The sequence below is a fragment of the Coptis chinensis genome, chromosome 1, assembly GCF_015680905.1.
Source record: "Coptis chinensis isolate HL-2020 chromosome 1, ASM1568090v1, whole genome shotgun sequence".
NCBI classification, from domain to species: domain Eukaryota; kingdom Viridiplantae; phylum Streptophyta; class Magnoliopsida; order Ranunculales; family Ranunculaceae; genus Coptis; species Coptis chinensis.
The window spans coordinates 59229857-59251736 of record NC_141456.1 but is presented as its reverse complement, the minus strand read 5'-3'; the positions used below and the strand labels follow the sequence as shown (position 1 = coordinate 59251736).

The 21880-nt window shown below is 40.0% G+C and overlaps 2 protein-coding genes across 2 annotated transcripts in view; both read left to right on the top strand.

Annotated features, from left to right (window-relative positions):
- Nucleotides 1–21880, top strand: part of SEC8 (subunit of exocyst complex 8) — a 34832-nt gene that overhangs the window by 5719 nt on the left and 7233 nt on the right. The window contains exons 9-18 of the mRNA XM_086604152.1: nucleotides 13466–13773; nucleotides 13860–14023; nucleotides 14711–14826; nucleotides 16840–16910; nucleotides 18344–18474; nucleotides 19082–19131; nucleotides 19335–19435; nucleotides 20154–20266; nucleotides 20379–20486; nucleotides 21045–21242. Coding sequence (XP_086460278.1) covers nucleotides 13466–13773; nucleotides 13860–14023; nucleotides 14711–14826; nucleotides 16840–16910; nucleotides 18344–18474; nucleotides 19082–19131; nucleotides 19335–19435; nucleotides 20154–20266; nucleotides 20379–20486; nucleotides 21045–21242 — 1360 coding nt within the window. The remainder of the gene's footprint in view (nucleotides 1–13465; nucleotides 13774–13859; nucleotides 14024–14710; nucleotides 14827–16839; nucleotides 16911–18343; nucleotides 18475–19081; nucleotides 19132–19334; nucleotides 19436–20153; nucleotides 20267–20378; nucleotides 20487–21044; nucleotides 21243–21880) is intronic.
- LOC147524736 (uncharacterized) lies at nucleotides 500–10886 on the top strand. Its single transcript, XM_086557720.1, has 9 exons — nucleotides 500–3056; nucleotides 3487–3686; nucleotides 5090–5343; nucleotides 5984–6139; nucleotides 6939–7402; nucleotides 7504–8237; nucleotides 8356–8735; nucleotides 8806–8870; nucleotides 10031–10886. Exons 1-9 carry the CDS (start codon nucleotides 978–980, stop codon nucleotides 10748–10750), a joined length of 5052 nt encoding a protein of 1683 aa, XP_086413846.1. The 5' UTR covers nucleotides 500–977; the 3' UTR covers nucleotides 10751–10886.

Sequence of the window (21880 nt, the reverse complement as noted above, 5' to 3'; positions counted from 1 at the left end):
ATGTTTCTTTTAAGAGACATGTTCAGGAGGTACTTGGAGGAGCTTCACAATTTTGTTAGGAGTAATTTAGGATGATTGAGGAAGAAGGTAGGAAGTTTCTGGAGGAGTTCAAAAAGTTTGGAGACAGCATTCTTGTAAGAAGTATACAATCAAATCTTACTATTCACATCTTGATGATTATCCCTACTCATTATTTTACACGTCTAAGAATGACTTGTCAATGAATGTATGTAAATTTCTAAAAAGAATTACAGAACGAACACTGAAAACAAAAGCTTGTACCAATAGTCACTGGGATCCGATAGATCCAAACCCACTCTATCTTTAAGCAAGCAAATTCCAGTGTTACTTTGTCCTGCACATGAAAATACATCAACGGTGGAGAGAAATTTGCTGATCTAGAATTGGGGATGAAAGAAAGCGTACAGGTAGGCATTGGCGGTAGCAATGAAGGCTTAGACTTCTTGTCTGTTTAGTCGTCGGATTGGAAGCAGTGGGATGGCTTGACGGGGATGCCAAAAAGGTTAGATTCTGTCCAGGGGTCATGGTGGCATGTAGGGGTCACTTAGCATGTCATTTAGTTGTTTCTCATTAGTAAGATTCTCTCTCACACAGTTGTCCATGTAACTTACATGCATCTAAGTTGACCTTATGTTTCAATGATTAAAGGAAAACAGTTGTGCCGAGTTGTATTATGCTTTTCTTTGTACATATCCGTTTAATATGCGAGGTACGGATCTTTATATTTCTCGCAGGATGATTCTTGTAAGTTGTATAAAAAATAAATAGTTGCAAGGGATAAGAATTTGGTTATTGTTGTGGGTGACAATCTATTTGTTGTGGGTGAGGATAGTCTCCAAAACCAGCATGGTACTCTAGTTTGCTTACCACCTTTAGTGGGTGAGGTTTCCTATTCAAGCACGTCCTCGGCCGACAATCCTTTGCCAGTTAATTCAGCGAGGGAGCATCCTTTTGATATGTGCACAGGGGTCGACATTCTCCCAATGTTTCAAACAGTCGGTAACATCAATACTCCTTCCCTTACAAATTCCTTTATTTATCCGCATGAAATTCCTTTTAATGGGTGTACTTCCTTGACTATATGTGATAGATTGTTACAAACTGAGATGGCAGAAAATGAGGGAAGGAATGAGCTAATTCTTGTAGTGATTAATGGGGAGACGAGAGAAAGCGAAATGGGGAGAGATGGGGGCAGTACTAGTTCCCCTAGTAGTCCTAGGATTATTCAGCCTGTAGTTGAGAATCTTGAAGTCATAGACCTCACAAAGGAGACTTCAAAGTGGCTTAATGATAATGCCAGTACTCTGATGATGGTGGCGGACCTGAACTGTGCAGGTAGAAAAGAGGAGGCCTTAGAGCTGTTAAGGCCTATCTTTGGGGCAGTTGGCGGCTCTCATAAGGGCCACCAAAAGGGTAAAGGAAAGAAAGGTATTAAGAATGGAAAATTGGTTGGGAAAAACGCAATGCAAGGGCATGAAGCTAATAAAAAAGGTAATAGGGAACTATCGAGGCTGGTATCCCCGATATCAACTTTGGTGAGGAGATTGTGGAAGGGAGTTCTAGGAGAGGGGGAAGAAACCAAATTGTTATACATGGGGTATAAAATCATGTCGTGGAATGTTAGGGGGCTAGGTAGCAATAAGAAGAGATCTATTGTTAAAGAGGTCATTAGGAAGGAGAAGCCTTCAGTTGTGCTGCTCCAAGAGACTAAGTTAGATTGGTTTGATCTTCAGGTCGCTCGAGATATTTGGGGAATCAATGAGATGGAGTGGATAGACATACCGGCAGTTGAGTCAGCCGGAGGGATTTATGTTATATGGGATAAAGAGAGGGTTGAGGCAGTGGACCAACTCATTGGATCCTCTTCCGTGTCCATTTCTTGTATCTTTGACGGTGAGGAAACCCATAAGCTTGTTACTTGCGTTTATGGTCCTTCTAAGAGGGCCGGTTTTCCGAGTTTCTGGGATGAACTTGACGACGTTTATGCTTTTAGTAGAGGGGGTTCTTGGTGTGTGGGTGGCGATTTTAACGTGGTTAGGTTTTCCCACGAGCGGAAAAAGGGAGCTCCTAGTCCCACTATCAGTAGGAGATTTGATGATTTTATTAGGAGATGTGAGTTGGTGGATTTACCTCTTATCGGGGGTAAATTCACGTGGTCCGATAGAAAGGTTGAGCCAATTCTATTTCGTTTGGATCGGTTTCTAGTGAGTACGGAGTGGGAAGAGAGTTGGCCTTCTCTTGCCCAGTCGGTTGTTGCTAGCTCAGCTTCTGATCATCACCCTATCTTGTTAACTAGCGAGGTTGAGAGGAGACGCTCGACTCCTTTTCGTTTTGAGAACATGTGGCTAAAGGACAACCAATTTGTGGAGAATGTGAAGCAATGGTGGAATTGCGAGACTGATGGAGATAAAGCGAGTATTAGATTTGCAAAAAAGCTTCAAAATGTGAAAAATAAAATTAAGGAGTGGAACAAGAATGTTTTTGGGCGCGTGGACAGGAAAAAAGAGAAACTTTTAGAGGATGTTAGGAAAGTCGATCTCAAAGAGGAAGAAGGAAACCTCGAGCTGGATGTGAGGATACAACACCAGGATTGGAGGGCGGAGTTTGAGAGGGTGGTTTATTTGGAGGAGATGTCCTGGAGACAAAAGGCTAAGGTCAAAGATATCAGGGAGAGCCACTCTAATAGAAAAAAAATTCATCAAAGAGCAAGGGCTAGAAATAGAGAGAATATGTTAGAGAGTTTAAGGATTGATGGTGAGGTTATTTGGGGAGAGGATAGCTTGAGAGAGGAGGTGGTTTCTTTCTACTCTAGGTTTTACAACGAGCCCGTAGGTAGACGCCCACTTGTAGATGATCTCTTCCTTCCTAACATTTCGAGAGAGGAGAGTGTAGACATAGAAAGAGAGTTTGAGGAGGAGGAGGTTTGGATGGCAATTGTCGATCTGGGGAATGATAAGTCTCCGGGACCGGATGGGTTCAATACTGAGTTTTTTCGGAAGTTTTGGGATACAGTGAGAGATGATGTCATGGAGACCGTTTAGGAGTTTTGGGAGACATCTTTTCTTTTGAATAACATGAATAACACCTTCATCAAGCTCATCCCTAAATAGAGAGGAGCTGAGGACATTAGTGATTTGCGTCCTATCAGCTTCAAGATATGGGTGATGAAAGACTACGGAGAGTCGAGCTCGTTGAATGTTCTGGTACCCCATGAATCAATGTTTAGTTAATTTATTTGTTTAGTTTAGCAGTTTTTAAATTGCCACAATGGAGAATGTGGTGGTAATTGAAGCAAAGAAATTTGTCTTTCGAACCTTGGTCAATGGGTGCTCTTTTAGAGTTAGCGAAGAAGGAAGAAGATGGAATACATCGATGGTGTTTAGATTGGATGAAGCTACGTGGATAATATGGTGCCTTCGACATCTAGCTGATGTAGGCACAAACATTGGTGGGTGGTTCAAAAAGGTGTTTAGGAGAAGGACAATCACCATACAAGAGAAGGAAAATGGGGATGGGAAGTATGTGGTGATCGCTGGTTTCTTTAAACGGGAGACAGCAAAGAGGGTGGTTGTTCCTGGTGGCAATCAAGGGACTGACTGGCAAGATTTTGCAGATATCTTTGCAAGAACTACTGCTGGGATTGGGCGACGGGATGAGGATGTAGCGTAAGATCAGCCTTGTCAACAGTTTGTGAGGCCAGATAGATCCTTTGTGGAGGTGGTGACTGAGTGCAGAGCCAATAATTGCTCAGTGGAAGGTGGGTCTGGTGCTTCTTTGAGGTGGATTTCGTTATGGGATCTCAGGTCGGATCTGTGGAACTACCCAATCCTTGCAAAACTCAAGGAAGCCATTAAAGCTTGCTGTGTGGTACCTATTATTTCAAACCAGGTTGGGCTCTTGGCGGCGGTGGAGAGAAACAGTTCAGACATACCCAGATCTATCATGTTTCAGGTCGGAAATCAAGCTTTTAAGATTTTCTTGGACCTTGATCCTCCTAGTTTCTTCACTAATCTGCTAGCTGGTGTTGATTGGAATAGAGATGAAAGAAATGGAGCCACCGCCAGTGGTGGTGGGGTGGAAACTCAACAAGGCGTCGCCAATTAGAGACCTTGGATAGATGTGGTGGAGAGGAGACCACGCGGCCCACTCAGTGGGAGACAGGTGGATGGTGGAGGTAATGCTAGTAGGGGTGGACTGGTTAATAGATCTGGTTCAAATTTGAATCTCACTTCTGACAACAACAGACAAAATGAGATAAGAGATAACAGGGGTGGATTTGATGTACCGTAGGACAATGGGATGGTGTTGCGCAACTCTTTTGAGTCTCTAACTCAACCGTTGGATGGAAGAATCTGTACTGAAAGATCAGATGCTGAAGACCCAAGTTTCTTACCTAGGATGAGGGCCATCAGAGAGAGGAGGCACCAAAGACATGAGGAGAGGAGTGCACTGGATCCAGCTAATGAGAGTAGCCAAATTTGTGATGGATCTGCACGACTAAATATGATTGAGATGGCCACTTCCAACATCTTACGTTTTCAAGATTTGGCCCAGAGAATGGAGAGAACCCTAAGAGAGTCTAATAGTGGGCAGGGCCAAGCCCAAACAAGCACTAGGCAAATCCAAATCCATGCTCAGCATAATGCACAGGTCCAAGCTCAATCAACAAGTGACGGGCAGGTACAAAATCAAGCCCAAACCCAATTTGGGCTTGCTAGATAGGCCCAAGGCCAAATGATCAATAGTGAACAGGAAGAAGTACCTATGTTTAATGCAGAACTGGCCCAGGCCCATAACTCAGGCAGCCAAATTTCTGTATCTCACGGGACTCAAAATCAGGCCTAGGTTAGACTCGGACTTATAGCTAATTTGGGGCAAAACACGAGTAACTCAACTCCTCTTCCTTTAGTCGAACCAGGCGAAATATTTCATCAACAAAGAACAAACTCTTCTCTGTGTCAATCTTATGTGGAGCACAGAACCAGGTCAGGTTGTCCAACCCCCTCAACGATGCGACTGGACGATGGTGAAGGAAGTGTACCACAACTCAAGCAGTGACGGAAATCAGGGAGGATGCTCAAGTTGATGACGGTGCTGAAATGCCAATGGAGGGTGCAACTAATGGCAAACCTGATGGTTCCTTAACAAACATGGGATCTGCAGAATGTTATGTAGAAAGGAATAATGAGAGGGAGGCGACTGCAAACAGAACTGTAAACCGACATAGCTTGATGACATCGGAAGTACTGGTTGAAATTATATGGAAGCGGATGATGGTGGATCTAGATGTAGCTGCTGACAATTTAAGAGAGTCTGGACAAGGTACTCATGACAGTAATAGTCTCACTGACAAGGGAACATGGGAGAGTGGAACACACAGGAGGGTTGTATTCCGAACCATTTCTTTATGTTTCTTCTGGGTCCAGGGGTGACAATCTATTTGTTGGGGGTGAGGATAGTCTCCAAAATCAGCATGGTACTCTAGTTTGCTTACCATCTTCAGTGGGTGAGGTTTCCTATTCAAGCACGTCCTCGGCCGACAATCCTTTGCCGGTTAATTCAGCGAGGGAGTTTCCTTTTGATATGTGCACAGGGGTCAACATTCTCCCAATGTTTCAAACAGTCGGTAACATCAATACTCCTTCCCTTACAAATTCCTTTATTTATCCGCATGAAATTCCTTCTAATGGGTGTGTACTTTCTTGATTATATGTGATAGATTTTTGCAAACTGAGATGGCAGAAAATGAGGGAAGGAATGAGCTAAGTCTTGTAGTGATTAATGGGGAGACGAGAGAAAGCGAAAGGGGGAGATGGGGACAGTACTAGTTCCCCTAGTAGTCCTAGGATTATTCAGCCTGTAGCTGAGAATCCTGAAGTCATAGACCTCACAAAGGAGACTTCAAAGTGGCTTAATGATAATGCCAGTACTCTGATGATGGTGGCGGGCCTGAACTGTGCAGGTAGAAAAGAGGAGGCCTTAGAGCTGTTAAGGCCTATCTTTGGGGCAGTTGGCGGCTCTCATAAGGGCCACCAAAAGGGTAAAGGAAAGAAAGGTATTAAGAATGGAAAATTGGTTGGAAAAAACGCAATGCAAGGGCATGAAGCTAATAAAAAAGGTAATAGGGAACTATTGAGGCTGGTATCCAATATCAACTTTGGTGAGGAGATTGTGGAAGGGAGTTCTAGGAGAGGGGGAAGAAACCAAATTGTTATACATGGGGCATAAAATCATGTCGTGGAATGTTAGGGGGTTAGGTAGCAATAAGAAGAGATCTGTTGTTAAAGAGGTCATTAGGAAGGAAAAGCCTTGTTGGCCTTTGCTCAAGAGACTAAGTTAGATTGTTTTGATCTTAAGGTCGCCTCGTGAGATTTGGGGAATCAATGAGATGGAGTGGATAGACATACCGGCGAAATGAGTCACCGGAGGGGATTTGTGTTATATGGGATAAAGAGAGGGTTGAGGCAGTGGACCAACTCATTTGGATCCTCTTCCGTGTCCATTTCTTGTATCTTTGACGAAAACCCATAAGCTTATTACTTGCGTTTATGGTCCTTCTAAGAGGGCCGGTTTTCCGAGTTTCTGGGATGAACTTGACGACGTTTATGTTTTTAGTAGAGGGGGTTCTTGGTGTGTGGGTGGCGATTTTAACGTGGTTAGATTTTCCCACGAGCGGAAAAAGGGAGCTCCAGTCCCACTATCAGTAGGAGATTTGATGATTTTATTAGGAGATGTGAGTTGGTGGATTTACCTCTTATCGGGGATAAATTCACGTGGTCCGATAGAAAGGTTGAGCCGATTCTATCTCATTTGGATCAATTTCTAGTGAGTACGGAGTGGGAAGAGAGTTGGCCTTCTCTTGCCCAGTCGGTTGTTGCTAGCTCAGCTTCTGATCATCACCCTATCTTGTTAACTAGCGAGGTTGAGAGGAGACGCCCGACTGCTTTTTCGTTTTGAGAACATGTGGCTAAAGGACAACCAATTTGTGGAGAATGTGAAGCAATGGTGGAATTGCGAGACTGATGGAGATAAAGCGGGTATTAGACTCGAAAAAAAGCTTCAAAATGTGAAAAATAAAATTAAGGAGTGGAACAAGAATGTTTTTGGGTGCGTGGACAGGAAAAAAGAGAAACTTTTAGAGGATATTAGGAAAGTCGATCTCAAAGAGGAAGAAGGAAACCTTGAGTTGGATGAGAGGATACAACGCCAGGATTGGACGGCGGAGTTTGAGAGGGTGGTTTATTTGGAGGAGATGTCCTGGAGACAAAAGGCTAAGATCAAGGATATCAGGGAGGGGCACTCTAATACAAAGTTTTTTCATCAAAGAGCAAGGGCTAGAAATAGAGAGAATATGTTAGAGAGTTTAAGGATTGATGGTGAGGTTATTTGGGGAGAGGTGGTTTCTTTCTACTCTAGGCTTTACACCGAGCCCGTAGGGAGACGCCTTCTTGTAGATGATCTCTTCCTTCCTAACATTTCGAGAGGAGTGTGGACATAGAAAGAGAGTTTGAGGAAGAGGAAGTTTGGATGGCTATTGTCAATCTGGGGAACGATAAGTCTCCGGGACCAGATGGGTTCAATACTGAGTTTTTTCGGAAGTTTTGGGATACAGTGAGAGATGATGTCATGGAGACCGTTCGGGAGTTTTGGAAAACAATGAGAGATGATGTTATGGAGACCGTTCGGGAGTTTTGGGAGACATCTTTTCTTTCGAATAGCATGAATAACACCTTCATCAAGTTCATCCCTAAAAAGAGAGGAGCTGAGGACATTAGTGATTTGCGTCCTATCAGTTTGGTTGGTAGTGTATATAAGATCATATCCAAGATGCTTTCGATGAGATTGAAAGGGGTGATTTCTAATCTCATTGCGGAGGAGCAAGGGTTTTTTGTGAGTGGTCGTCAAATCCTTGATGTGGTGTTGGTCGCTAATGAGGCAATTGAGGATAGGAACGTTAGTGGGATACCAGGTCTGGTTTGTAAGATTGTTCTTACCAAAGCTTATGACCATGTGAGTTGGGAGTTTTTGGACTATGTGATGAGGCGTATGGGGTTTGGTTGGAAGTGGCGGAAATGGATTAGGCGATGTATCTCATCGTGCTCCTTCTCGATCCTTATTAATGGGTCGCTAGCAGGTTTCTTTAGGAGTTCTAGAGGCATTAGACAGGGTGACCCCTTGTCTCCACCTCGTTTTTTTGTTAATAGTGGAGGTTTTGGGTAGAATGATTAGTAGAGCTAATGAGTTCGGGTTTATCGAGGGCTTTAGGGTGGGCCAAGACCGAGTTCTCGTCTCTCATTTGCAATATGCAGATGATATCGTGGTGTTCTTGCGTAGGGACCTCTCACAGCTTAGATTTCTTCGTGGGATTCTTTGTTGCTTTGAGGTGATCTCAGGGCTTAGGGTGAATATGGCTAAAAATAAAGTGTATGGGGCCATTGGGTGCTCTGCTGGATCTTTTCCCTCGAGGTATCTTGGGCTTCCTCTTGGTGCTCGATATAGGTCTATTACTATGTGGGAACCTGTAGAGCAGAACTTCCGTCAGAAACTTGAAGGGTGGCATGGGCGGTACCTGTCAAGAGGGGTGAGAGTGATTTTGATTAAGAGCTCTCTTTCGAGCCTTCGGGTCAAAAGGGTTGAAAGGATCATTAGGAATTTTTTATGGGATGACAAGGAGGAGAATCATAGGTATTATCTTGTTAACTGGAAGATTGACTGTATGTCGAAGAAGAACGGGGGTCTGGGATTGCGAAGGATTTGTGAGTTTAATTCTGCCCTTATGGGCAGATGGCTTTGGAGATTTGGGGAAGAAAGTGAGAGGCTTTGGAGGCGTGTGGTCAAATCCAGATTTGGTGAGTCCAATCTTGGGTGGTATAGCGGGGGGAATTCCAGTCCCTATGGGTGTGGGGTTTGGAAGAGTATTCAGAGAGGTCTCGTGGAGTTTCAGAGAGAGATCACATATGTATTAGGTGACGGGGGTAGAATTAGGTTTTGGGAGGATAGATGGGTAGCAGAGACTATTATTCTTGTCTTTCCCGAGACTTTATGCCATCTCAGTTTTTAAAAATCGCACCATTTGTGATTTCATGCGTCTAAATAATGGTAATCTTGGGTGGGATTTGGGGATTCATGTTCACTTGACTGATCGGGATATTGCGAGCATTGCCACCCTCATGCTTATGCTAGAGGTGATCCCTGCTATGAGATCGGATAGGGATTGTCGGCACTGAACTAGAGAAAAGAATGGGAAATTCTCAACCAAGTCTTTCTACTTTTCTTTGTGTTCTCATCTACCGGTTAACAACCGAGGGGTCATGATTCCAGACTTTCCTAGTTCTTTTATTTGGTCAGCAAAGATTCCTTGTTTTGCTTCTTTTTTCATTTGGTGTGCGACCCATAATAAGATTTTGACCATAGACAATCTTATTAGGAGAAAGAAAATAATCATTAACTTTTGTCCCTTGTGTATGGCTGATGGGGAGTCAGTGAGTCACACTCTCATTCATTGTCTTTTATCTTGGGAGATATGGAGTTACTTTGTGGGCCATTCTGGGGTGTATTGGGTTGTTCCTCGGTCAGTGAAAAATCTGTTGAGCTATTGGGTGCTTAATGTCTTTTCCCCAAAGGGATGTAGAGTGTGGAACATCTTACCTTTTGCTATCATGTGGGCTTTGTGGCTGGAAAGAAACAGGAGACACTTTGATGGATTTGCGATGACTAGGGAACAGGTGATTGTAGCAGTCAAAGGATTCGTCTTTCTCTGGTCAAAGTTCTGGGAAGAGTGGATAGATACATCGTTCGGGGACCTTATGTTCAGTTGGGAGTCCTTGTTCGGCCATGCATGATTGCATCCCTTTGTTTGAATTTTCTCTAATAGTCGTAGTTTCTTTTTTCTAGTAGTGATTTTGTATTTGTCTTTTCCTTTGGTGTATCTGAGTGGGATATCTTATCTTATGAATTTTGACTTTATATTTATATACACATCACATTTTACCGATAAAAAAAAAAAAAGATCATATCCAAGATGTTTTCGATGAGATTGAAAGGGGTGATTTCTAACCTCATTGCAGAGGAACAAGGGTCTTTTGTGAGTGGTCGTCAAATCCTTGATGCGGTGTTGGTCGCTAATGAGGCGATTGAGGATAGAAACGTTAGTGGGATACCAGGTCTGGTTTGTAAGATTGATCTTACCAAAGCTTATGACCATGTGAGTTGGGAGTTTTTGGACTATGTGATGAGACATATGGGGTTTGGTTGGAAGTGGCGGAAATGGATTAGGCGATGTATCTCATCGTGCTCCTTCTCGATCCTTATTAATGGGTCGCCAACAGGTTTCTTTAGGAGTTCTAGAGGCATTAGACAGGGTGACCCCTTGTCTCCACCTCTTTTTTTGTTAGTAGTGGAGGTTTTGGGTAGAATGATTAGTAGAGCTAATGAGCTCGGGTTTATCGAGGGCTTTAGGGTGGGCCAAGACCGAGTTCTCGTCTCTCATTTGCAATATGCAGATGATATCGTGGTGTTCTTGCATAGGGACCTCTCACAGCTTAGATTTCTTCGTAGGATTCTTTGTTGCTTTGAGGTGATCTCAGGGCTTAAGGTGAACATGGCTAAGAGTAAAGTGTATGGGGTGGTTGACATGAGCGATATTGATATGATGGCTGGAGCCATTGGGTGCCTCTGCTGGATCTTTCCCCTCGAGGTATCTTGGGCTTTCTCTTGGTGCTCGATATAGGTCTGCTACTATGTGGGAACCTGTGGAGCAGAACCTCCGTTAGAAACTTGAAGGGTGGCATGGGCGGTACCTATCGAGAGGGGCGAGAGTGATTTTGATTAAGAGCTCTCTTTCGAGCCTTCCAGTTTATGTTATGTCTCTCTTTAGGATGCCACAAAGCGTGGTCGAAAGGGTTGAAAGGATCATTAGGATTTTTTTATGGGATGACAAGGAGGAGAATCATAGGTATCATCTTGTTAACTGGAAGATTGTCTGTATGTCGAAGAAGAACGGGGTCTGGGATTGTGAAGGATTTGTGAGTTTAATTCTGCCCTTATGGGCAAATGACTTTGGAGATTTGGGGAAGAAAGTGAGAGGCTTTGGAGGTGTGTGGTCAAATCCAGATTTGGTGAGTCCAATCTTGGGTGGTATAGCGGGGGGAATTCGAGTTCCTATGGGTGTGGGGTTTGGAAGAGTATTCAGAGAGGTCTCGTGGAGTTTCAGAAAGAGATCACATATGTATTAGGTGACGGGGGTAGAATTAGGTTTTGGGAGGATAGATGGGTAGCAGAGAGACCGTTATTCTTGTCTTTCCCAAGATTTTATGCCATCTCAGTTTTTAAAAATTGCACCATTTGTGATTTCATGCGTCTAAATAATGGTAATCTTGGGTGGGATTTGGGGATTCATGTTCACTTGACTGATCGGGATATTGCGAGCATTGCCTCCCTCACGCTTATGCTAGAGGCGATTCCTGCTGTGAGACCGGATAGGGATCGTCGGCACTGGACTATAGAAAAGAATGGGAAATTTTCAGCCAAGTCTTTCTACTTTTCTTTGTGTTCTCATCTACCGGTTAACAACCGAGGGGTCATGATTCCTGACTTTCCTAGTTCTTTTATTTGGTCAGCAAAGATTCTTTGTTTTGTTTCTTTTTTCATTTGGTGTGCGACCCATAATAAGATTTTGGCCATAGACAATCTTATTAGGAGAAAGAAAATGATCATTAACTTTTGTCCCTTGTGTATGGCTGATGGGGAGTCAGTGAGTCACACTCTCATTCATTGTCCTTTCTTTTGGGAGATATGGAGTTACTTTGTGGGCCACTCTGGGGTGTATTGGGTTGTTTCTCGGTCAGTGAAAAATCTGTTTAGCTATTAGGTGCTTAATGTCTATTCCCCAAAGGGATGTAGAGTGTGGAACATTTTAACTTTTGCTATCATGTGGGCTTTGTGGCTGGAAAGGAACAGGAGACACTTTGATGGATGTGCGATGACTAGGGAACAGGTGATTGTAGCAATCAAGGGATTCGTCTTTCTTTGGTCAAAGTTCTAGGAAGAGTGGACAGATACATCGTTCGGGGACCTTATGTTCAGTTGGGAGTCCTTGGACATCCATGCATAATTGCATCCCTTTGTTTGAATTTTCTCTAATAGTCATAGTTTCTTTTTTCTAGTAGTGATTTTGTATTTGTCTTTTCCTTTGTTGTATCTGAGTGGGATATCTCATCTTACGAATTTTGACTTTATGATTATATATACACATCACATTTTACCGATAAAAAAAAAAATTTGGTTATTGTTGAGTATGGTTTGCAACGGCTAATATGCATATATTACAGGATCCTTTCTTTTTAATCGTTAGAAGATAATATTTTGGTATGATCTAAAGAAATTTCAACACCAAGATTAATAACCCCGAGATTCAAGGCCGGCTCAAGCCAAAATGTGGCCTTAGGCGAGGCCTTTATTTGTGAGGCCTTTATTTCCTAGGCCATCTATAATCACCAAAAAAATTCACTATATATTCACAATTTTATTATAAATTAAGGGCGGAAATCTAGTATCATGACTCAAATCAAACGAAAAAACGACAAGAACGTAACCAAATAAACATCAAAACTATAAATAAATAAAATAATAGATTCATATTGAATTAAAAAAAAAAAATCAAATTTCACAAAAACTGTGAGTATTAGATGATGAATTGATGATTACCCGTTTAGAACTCAAAAGTGAAATTGACAAATGGTTAAACTTGAAATTGGTGAAATAGAACAAGTGAGAGAGAAAGATTTAATGAGAGAAGTGTAATGACAATTTCTTTAATTAAGACAGTTTAATTAAGAAGGAGAAGAAGAAAATGCATAGAATGTGGAGATTCTTTCACTAAACGTGGGATTTCCTACTTGTTTTTATTCTTCGAATGAAACAATTTGATTAAATGAGCACACTCCTACAAAAACTGAAATTACTACGCGCTTGTAGCCATTGGATTCATATTAATACATCGAGATGTCATTTGTGCGGTGGACTATTGGATTGTATACACTCCACATTAATTCACTCCGAAATTTAGTGCGTGGATAGAAAGCCCATTTGTAAACAAATTGACTGTCATATCCTTTTTTGGTGTTTTTTTCTTTATAAAATTAGGTAATAATAAACAAATATGTGGATAAATTAGGAAATATGAGGCCTTCCAAATTTGAGGCCTTAGGCGGCCGCCTAAGGGTTGAGCCGGCACTGCCGAGATTAATCCTGGTCCCAGGAGCATGCCCCCATAACCCAGGTTACATAGTTATTTCCAGTTAATGTTGTGTCTGGTGTGCTAACAGAGTTCCTTTTTGCTTATTAACAGTTTTCTCAAATCCATATTCCTTGAGTGTATTTTATGTAAGGAAGTTTGCATTGTTGGTTCATTAAAACTAAATTTTACAATATTCATTTTGACCAGCCAAAGATTGAGACCTACTATTCATGAAATTATCACATCCAAAATTAAAGCTCATGCGGCAACTGTGAATTCATCAAGGCCTGGCATTGGACAGGCTGCCAGAACGAGTAGTTCAGGTTTACACTATATAAGAGGACAACAGGAAAGCTGCCGGCCACAGAAACAGAAGCGTATAAATGGGATGTTACTAGCAGGGACAGTATTGGCTGTTAGTCCAGTCTCCCCGGTTATGGCTCCCTTAGGAGCAGCACAGGCTGCAGCCAAAGAACTTCTAGACTCAATGTTGGACTCTATAATTCGGATACTTGGTGAGATATTATGTATGTTGTAACTCTATGATGTCAAGTTTTGTTTAATCCTTTTGTTATGGAGAATTTATCTTCTCTTGGTGCAGAGAACCATGTAGTTGTTGGCGAGCTTCTGGAATCTAAATCAGCACAATCAAATGACATGATTACTCCGAAGTCGACAACTGGAGACGTAAACTGGAACCCTGATCCTGAAGCATCTCAGTTAACTGGAGGATACAGTGTGGGTTTTTCGCTGACCGTATTACAGGTACTATATATGTTTTTTTTTCCGAGGAAATTTGTAACTTCACCTGATCCATGTGCCAGTATTAATCTTATGAAAACTTGTAATTTTACCTGATCCATGTGTCAGTATTAATCTTATGAAAACTTGTAATTTTACCTGATCCATGTGTTAGTCTTTATGCTGAACAAATTCCGGCTGATGTCCCACACAAACATTTGTCTGGTACTCAGTTCACTGTTAACTAGTATTACCCCCCCACTAGATGAGCCAATTAGGATTTCCCCCCCCCACTAGATGGGAAATTAGGGTCTCCCCCCTAAATACACACAAAAAAAAAGTCAAAGTGGGTTGACCGAAATTTTTTTGTGTGTATTTAGGGGGGAGACCCTAATTTCCCATCTAGTGGGGGGGAATCCTAATTGGCTCATCTAGTGGGGGGGTAATACTAGTTCACCCTATTTGTTATTATAATTTAAATTGACCCATTGCGGAATTCTTTTATCTATATTTGAAAATAGAGTCTCGTAAAGTAATTGTATTGTAACAAAATAAATAAATAAACCAATTAGAATCTATGTTAGAGAAAAGAATAATAAATTTATTGCAAGAAGGTAAGAGATCAATGATATAACTGCATCTACTAAAATTGAATAAAAGTACTTCTGAGTTCTCTTTGTGAGATATTTACTTATTTATTTTTGTGAAAAGAGTGAATGCCAACAACTCATATGTGAGATTCTGCGATCAACTCCAGAAGCTGCATCAGCAGATGCTGCCGTTCAGACCGCTAGGCTTGCTAGCAAGGTTCCTTTCAAGGAAAAGAGGCAAGTTCAATATTACATCATCTCGATTTCATATATGACAATAGATTTTCTAGTTTAGATGGTCACCTGCTCAAAATGCAAGTTTTTGTTTATATGTTTAATCTTTTACGGAAGACAGTGGAGTAATTAAATAAGGATCCATCCCCAAAAGAAACTAAAAGTATTGTGTATCTTGCTCTAAACAATAACAACAAAAGCAGAGCAAAATCCTATTGTTTGTGCAGGGCCTACTGAATCTTGTTCTACTATCAATGCTGCCCAATACCATAGTTTCTGACGTCTCAAGCTCAAAACTGTTCTGAAACAACTTGTACTTATATTGTTAATTTCCCCTAAGATTTGTGTTACTTGTTGAGAAAAATTGTCATATTCAAGTCACTAATTAGTCCTGGGTTAATCATGCGTAGTGCATGTCTTCAATTTTGTATTTTCTATTCAGAGAAAAAAAATCAATTATGGTAGTTTGTTCAATGCTAATGCCTCTATCTTTTAAAGTGATGTATCTGTTATAGGGAAACTTCTTGGTATTTAACTAGGGGTGTGCACGGGTCGGTTTTGACCCAAAACCGACCACCGAACCGACTTGCTCGGTTTTGCAGTCAATCCAACCGAACCCAAACTGAGATGTATGGCAAACTGATCCGAAATTTTGGTTCGGATCGGTCGGTTTAAATAATTTCAACTAGAAAAAGAAAAAATCAAGGAGAAATTCAAAAAAAAAAACTAGATTTTATTTCTCATCTTTCTTTCTTGATGATTCATAACATCATTCCCAACTTAGATCCCAAAAACAATTCATGTTACTTCAACATCTTAGGAAATCAATCCAAAATTTCTTGATGCTTCTTGGTGTTCTGATGTGAACTATGATTGGCGGAAGCTTCAATCAATTAACAATTCACTCAATAAAAATAATCTTTAATAAAATCACTCAAGAAATCATAATCTTTTATAAATTAAAAAACAACCTAAAACCCAAAGACTAATGGAGGCACACTATTCTATTTATACTTGAAGTCTAAACCTTACTCAAACCTAACCTAAGCCGAATGGGCTGGATTTGGACTTGGGCCAACATGGCCTGAAACATAAAAAACAATGAAAATACTAAAATGCCCTCGCACTCTATGTGCCTATTACATCACGTTATCTTTGTGAGAAAGAGATAGAAATTTAGGTGGAGAGTGAGAGATTTGATGGAGATTTAGACAGTGAGAGGTTTAAATATGAAGTGAGGAGAGATATTTGATAGAGATTTGAGAAGAAAAGTTGGGTGAAATGAGGGAGGGAGGAAGGATGACGGCTTGGATTGTGAGAACTTAGATCGTAGGGTTTTCACTTATCATTTATACTAAGGATCTAACTGCTCGGGTGTGATGTTAGCATCTAATCTAATGGTCCAAATCTAATTTATATAAAACCCTCGCTAAAAAGCGGTTCGGGTTGGGTATTTCGGGTTTAGATTTTTTAAAACTGACATCAGAATTTACCTGCGCAGTTCTTAATGTTTTAAGCCGAACCGGCTGTAATAGAAAAACCAACAGAAACCGCTCGGTTCAGGTCGGTTGGTTTATTCGGTTCTCTCGGTTTTTTGCACCCCTGTATATTTAACAATCAAGAAATAGAATCTAACTTCAATGTAATCCCCCATACCCCAACACTGTCACCGCTAATATTAAAGGGTTGTATAACAAAATCAAACGTCCAATTGCATCCGAGTGTATGGGTGTACATATCTTTACTTTCATGTTTGTAGTCATCTACAAAATCTACTATTCATCCAATTATTATTTTATTATTATTTTTATTTTTACTCTTGAATTTTTCTTGTTAGCCTGCGCATATGTCTGTGTGTATAGGTAGGCAAATTTATGTAACATGTCTACTACTTTGCGCACCATTCTAGTGCCTAAAGTAATAGAATTTATGTAACATGCAAGTAATATTTACAAGTGGACTCTAGTGCTTAAAGTTGTTACTAAAATATTTCATACAATTTTTGTTGAGTAACAGAGATGGCTCAGATGATGGACTTACTTTTGCTTTCCGCTTTACTGATGTGACGATTTCCATCCCCAACCAAGGTAGAGTACAGGTAGTTGTAGGAGAACAGTTGATTCACTTGCTATCCTTAGTACTACATCCATCTTTTATGTTCTTTTATTTATTTCATTTTAATTTCTTTTTTGTATTAATTGTTTTGAGACTGAAACATATTTTGTACTCATCCGGAAACAAAGTTTCATTTATATTAATTGTCTTGGACTGAAATATATTTTTTGAATGCTATTTTGTATTCATTTGGAAACATCGGTTTCATTAGTCATTGTCGTGAGTTATTTTACATAGGGACTGCACCTGAAGATAAACTTGCTATGCCTGATGCACACAAATGCACAAAGATATAATTTCCAAGCGAAATTTCAAAACCTAATTTTTGGGTTCGAGAACCTTGTTCACAAACACTACAAGTAGAGAAAACCTTTCTCCTGATCACACACATGCAACTCCATTATCACCAACTCTAATTTAGTCAAAGACTTGCATGTTTTAATGTAGATTGAAGTAGTGGAAGCAACACTTAATCAAAATCTACACTTTGCAAAACCCTAAAAGTCTCACATTTTATTGAATCTCTCTCAATAATTTATAAACACAAAAACAACTACCTCAAAAACCTAATTACAAGCCCATTATTTATACTAATCCCAAAAACAGTAAACCAATAGTAACACGAAATGTGTCAACAACCAACTAAAGGAAAAAGGGGAGCATAAGCAACCCGTGGGATTGTTTGGACCTATAGGCGCCCGCTTGTAATATGATGAAGAAATATAGGCGCACGCCCATAACACTTGACAGACGAACTCATGTTCTACATTATGTTTATCTATAATCTTGGACAACTTGAAAAAAGAGAAACTCTAACTAAGAGCAGTCCTAACTACTTAGAAACATGAATTTGTAACAAAAGTTACCCCAAAATTAGAAACAACTTGAATACCCTAAAATACCAATCTTTTTTTTTTGAAAGAAACAGTAAAAATAGCAATTAATTTGGGGATCAAATTAAGGGTTAGAAGCATTATATTGCATCAGTTTCAGTTTGTGCAAATTTGATCTTAGAATTTTGACCTTACGTTGTCTTATTTCTCTTTCTTATTTTCCTAGTCACATTAACACTGATAAGCATGTTGGTGTCCGACATGGATATGGAGTGTCCGACAGCGACCATTATGAAGTAGGAAACAGGGACACAACTAACAAAAAATAAAACTTTACTATTCCTTAGTTACACAATTAATTCTTGGTCTCAACCCTTACAAAGCATCTCGTTACAAATAACGAACAATGAAAGTGGCATATTATGGAGTTGTAACTATGTAAATAGATTATGCATGACGTGTCCGTGTGTTCGACATGGATTTTTTTGAGTATATGAAGTGTCCATGTTAGTTAGCTTATTTTGCATCAGAAGTGGCACTGCTATTACTTGACGGTCTATTCTTTGTTATAGGAGTTGATCTTATTCGCCAAGGATGGAGTAGGAGGGGCCCAAATGTCCTGCAGGAAGGTTATGGAACTGCAGCCGTCCTTCCTGAGCAAGGAATATATCTAGCAGCATCCATATATCGACCTGTGCTTCAGGTTTTTTAGTGGCATGTATATTTCTTAGGAATGGATACATGGGCATCTTTGTGTATAGGCTGTAATCATCTGATAACGGGCTGTGAACTTACATAAGGAATTAAATGCTGATTTTTTGTGATGTTAATCCTCACAATAATTTAGTTCATTTGAAGATCACTAACTTCGTAAAAGAGGGTTGGTGCCTTTTTAACAACTTAATAAATATCTGATCATTTTTGAGGATGATCTTCATGGTGTAGAGATCATATTTACTAAAATTCAGCCTTTTGTTCCCTTTTATTAGGTTCATCAGTCAGTTCCGAGTCGTACACTGAGATATACAACGAGATGGTCATATACATATATATATTCCCATCTCCAAGTATCTTCTATACAGAATACCTACCAAAAACTTAATAGTGAACAAAATATTCACTAGTGGTTGACGGTTGAATTCCACTTTACTTGGTGGTATACAATTGGTTTTGCCTTGCAACAGTTTTAGGCCGAAAATGTAGGGGTGGGCCATACATAAACCCAATTGAACTGTGACTAAAAAGGACTAACTTTTTATGCGCTTTTTATATTATTGGTTTGCATTTTTGATCTGGTGAAACTTTTGCAGTTTACTGATAAGGTTGCATCTCTGCTTCCGCAAAAGTATTCTCAGCTTGGGTAAGCTCTATGCTTTTTGCAATCTATTGTTTGTTATGTGCATCCATGTGCAATGTAGCATGTCTCTTTGTGTGGATCACTAGAAATATGAAACTCAAGTTGTTTTTTCCGTACACATTTGTTGATTTTAACATATATCTGATGTGTTGATTTTAGTTTAAATTTTAAAACCATTTGCATTCTGAATTCTAATGTTTTTGCAGGAATGATGGGTTGCTTGCTTTTGTGGAAAATTTTCTTAAGGATCACTTCTTACCTACGATGTTTGTAGATTACCGGAAGGGCGTTCAGCAGGCTATCTCAAGCAAGTTCTTTTACAGAATCTTCATTATTTGGCTAAATATTATAAAATGAACGTTAATTTAGGCGACTATTTCTGAAATCGTGGCATGAAAAAAATACGACCGTTAGATATAAAAGAATGATGTTTTTTCCTGTATCAACAGGTTTACAATTGCATTTCCTATCAACCTAGTTAGATCACCACAACATAAATTTTTCATGTAGAAACGTTTTTTGAGGTTTTGCCTATTTAGTATAGTTATTGACTGAATCTCAACCTTTAGAGATTTTAGTAAGAGGGAACAGTTAAGGAATAGGTGATGAGATCGTCACCGGAAGCGAACAACGATAATAAGTACCAAGTAGTTTTAATGAAATGAACACCTAAATCTAGGGTTTAAACCTTCAATAAGAAGAAAAATTCTCTTAGAAATAATATTAATTAAATAACAACTTAGAAGGAAGGCTAATGTGCCTCTAAATACTTAAAATCTACTTCTAAATAGAATAGGGAATCAAAATAGAGGACATAGGAATATGGTTTTGCCATCATGGTCAGGCTTACGCTTCGTCCTTATACTGACATCAGCATGACATCATGCTACATCAATAGGTTAATTGCCTCTGCACCTCTGCAATAAATGCGTCTTTTGTTTTTCAGTTTTCTGTTTCTTCATTGTCTCAAGTAATCAGTTATAAGTTTTGTATTGTAATCCTAACTCTCAAAGGTAATACGATAGGTCCTGCTGCATTTCGACCACGGGCACATGGTGCTTCTACTTACAGCCCATTGATTGAGAAAGGACGCCCTGTCTTACAAGGCCTTCTGGCTATTGATTTCTTATCGAAAGAGGTATACCTGTTTCTCCTATGAATTGTTTGTCGATTTCAATACAGATGTACAGACTTCCGTGATGAAGTTTTTCTTTTGAACAACCAATCTGATACGTGATAATTGAAAGTAGATTCTTGGTTGGGCTCGTGCAATGCCTAAATATGCTGGTGACCTTGTGAAGTATGTACAAACATTCCTTGAGCGGACGTATGAAAGATGTCGAACTTCATACATGGAGGTATTGGGTGTTCCTTTGTTCTCTTTCTTTTTGGCAGTTGAAACGCTATATTATCTGTTGTGGATTGCAATATTTCACTTGCCTTTTTGGTTCCACTTCCTTTTCTTCTAATATTTGATACCAATTTACACAATTCGTATTTGTATGTAAACTCTTTTTAGCATATTTACTTGTTTACATTTATGATGGTGTCCAAGTGATTCATAAATATAAGTATATATAAATATAGACATGGATCGATCTATCCTGAAAAAGAAGATGACTTAAGTGGTGGATTGTGGTATATATGATCTCCCCACCGAAGAGATCATCCTCACAAAAATTCAGTTCATTTGGACGTTTATAACCTTGTCAAAAGCGGTCCAAAATTGAACAATTTTGAATGGCTAGAATATTCTTTTGAAATATTCAAATGAGCTGACTTTTTTCACGATTATCTCTATGGTGGCGAGATCAATTATGCCAAAATAAAATGTCAGAAAGCTCACTACATGATGCTGAGGAATAATTCTTACATTGGACTGAAATGGTTTTTTTATTTTCTTCTTGATGTTTCAGGCAGTCCTTGAAAAGCAGAGCTATATGCTCATTGGGAGGCATGATGTTGAGGGCTTGATGCGACTGGATCCATCAAGTGCCTGTTTACCAAATTCATCTGGTAAGCTAATCCTGGAGAACAATGGTACCGACGCTGAAACTGTTGAAGTTGAGATAGAGATGAGCGACTTGTTATTAAGTTTGAGGCCGATCAAGCAGGTGTGTTTCTTATTTTTTTTTGAAAGCTGATGCATAAAAATCTTGATGACTGCTTCACTGCACCATAAACATTCTTTTAGAACAAATAATTTCCACTATATCAACAAGGTGAAAGGGGCGCAGAACCTATGCCTAGTTTTACCAAGTTATTTTAAAAAAAATATATATTTAGAGGGTTAAGGCAGACCCACACTGGTTACACCGAAGGCTTACATTGCCCGAATGCTCATCAACTCCGAAGGGAACCTTAGCCTAGAGGCTCACCTACCCCGAAGGGAACCTAGCCTGAACGCTCTCGCTGATGCGCCATTTTGTGTAGACCCAACCACCTCCATCTTGTCCATGAAGACTTGCTTTCGCTCTTTGGTCCACCTATCGTAGTAGAACCCTGTCTCTAGCCTGAAGGCTCACCTCATCACATAATTACACAAGAAAGATATCCCAACCAACACGTGGTGGGATTCGAACTTGCAACCTCTCCCATGAGGAGAGGGGTATACAACCAATTGAGCTAGAAGCTCTAGTTTAACTAAGTTCTTGAAACTAAAAAATGAAAGTAAATGCAAGTGAAGTAAAAACACAATTGATGTGATAGAACATCTGATAAAAAATAACTTCAAACTTATATGAAGCATAAA

Bases quoted from the DNA above. Each gene is read 5' to 3' on its own strand.
- LOC147524736 (XM_086557720.1), top strand. From the start codon at position 978: ATGTGCACAGGGGTCGACATTCTCCCAATGTTTCAAACAGTCGGTAAC. The intron at 5,344-5,983 runs GTACTCATGACA...TGAACTGTGCAG, and splicing joins TTTAAGAGAGTCTGGACAAG to GTAGAAAAGAGGAGGCCTTA. The intron at 8,871-10,030 runs GTGAGTCCAATC...AAAAAAAAAAAG, and splicing joins TGTGGTCAAATCCAGATTTG to ATCATATCCAAGATGTTTTC.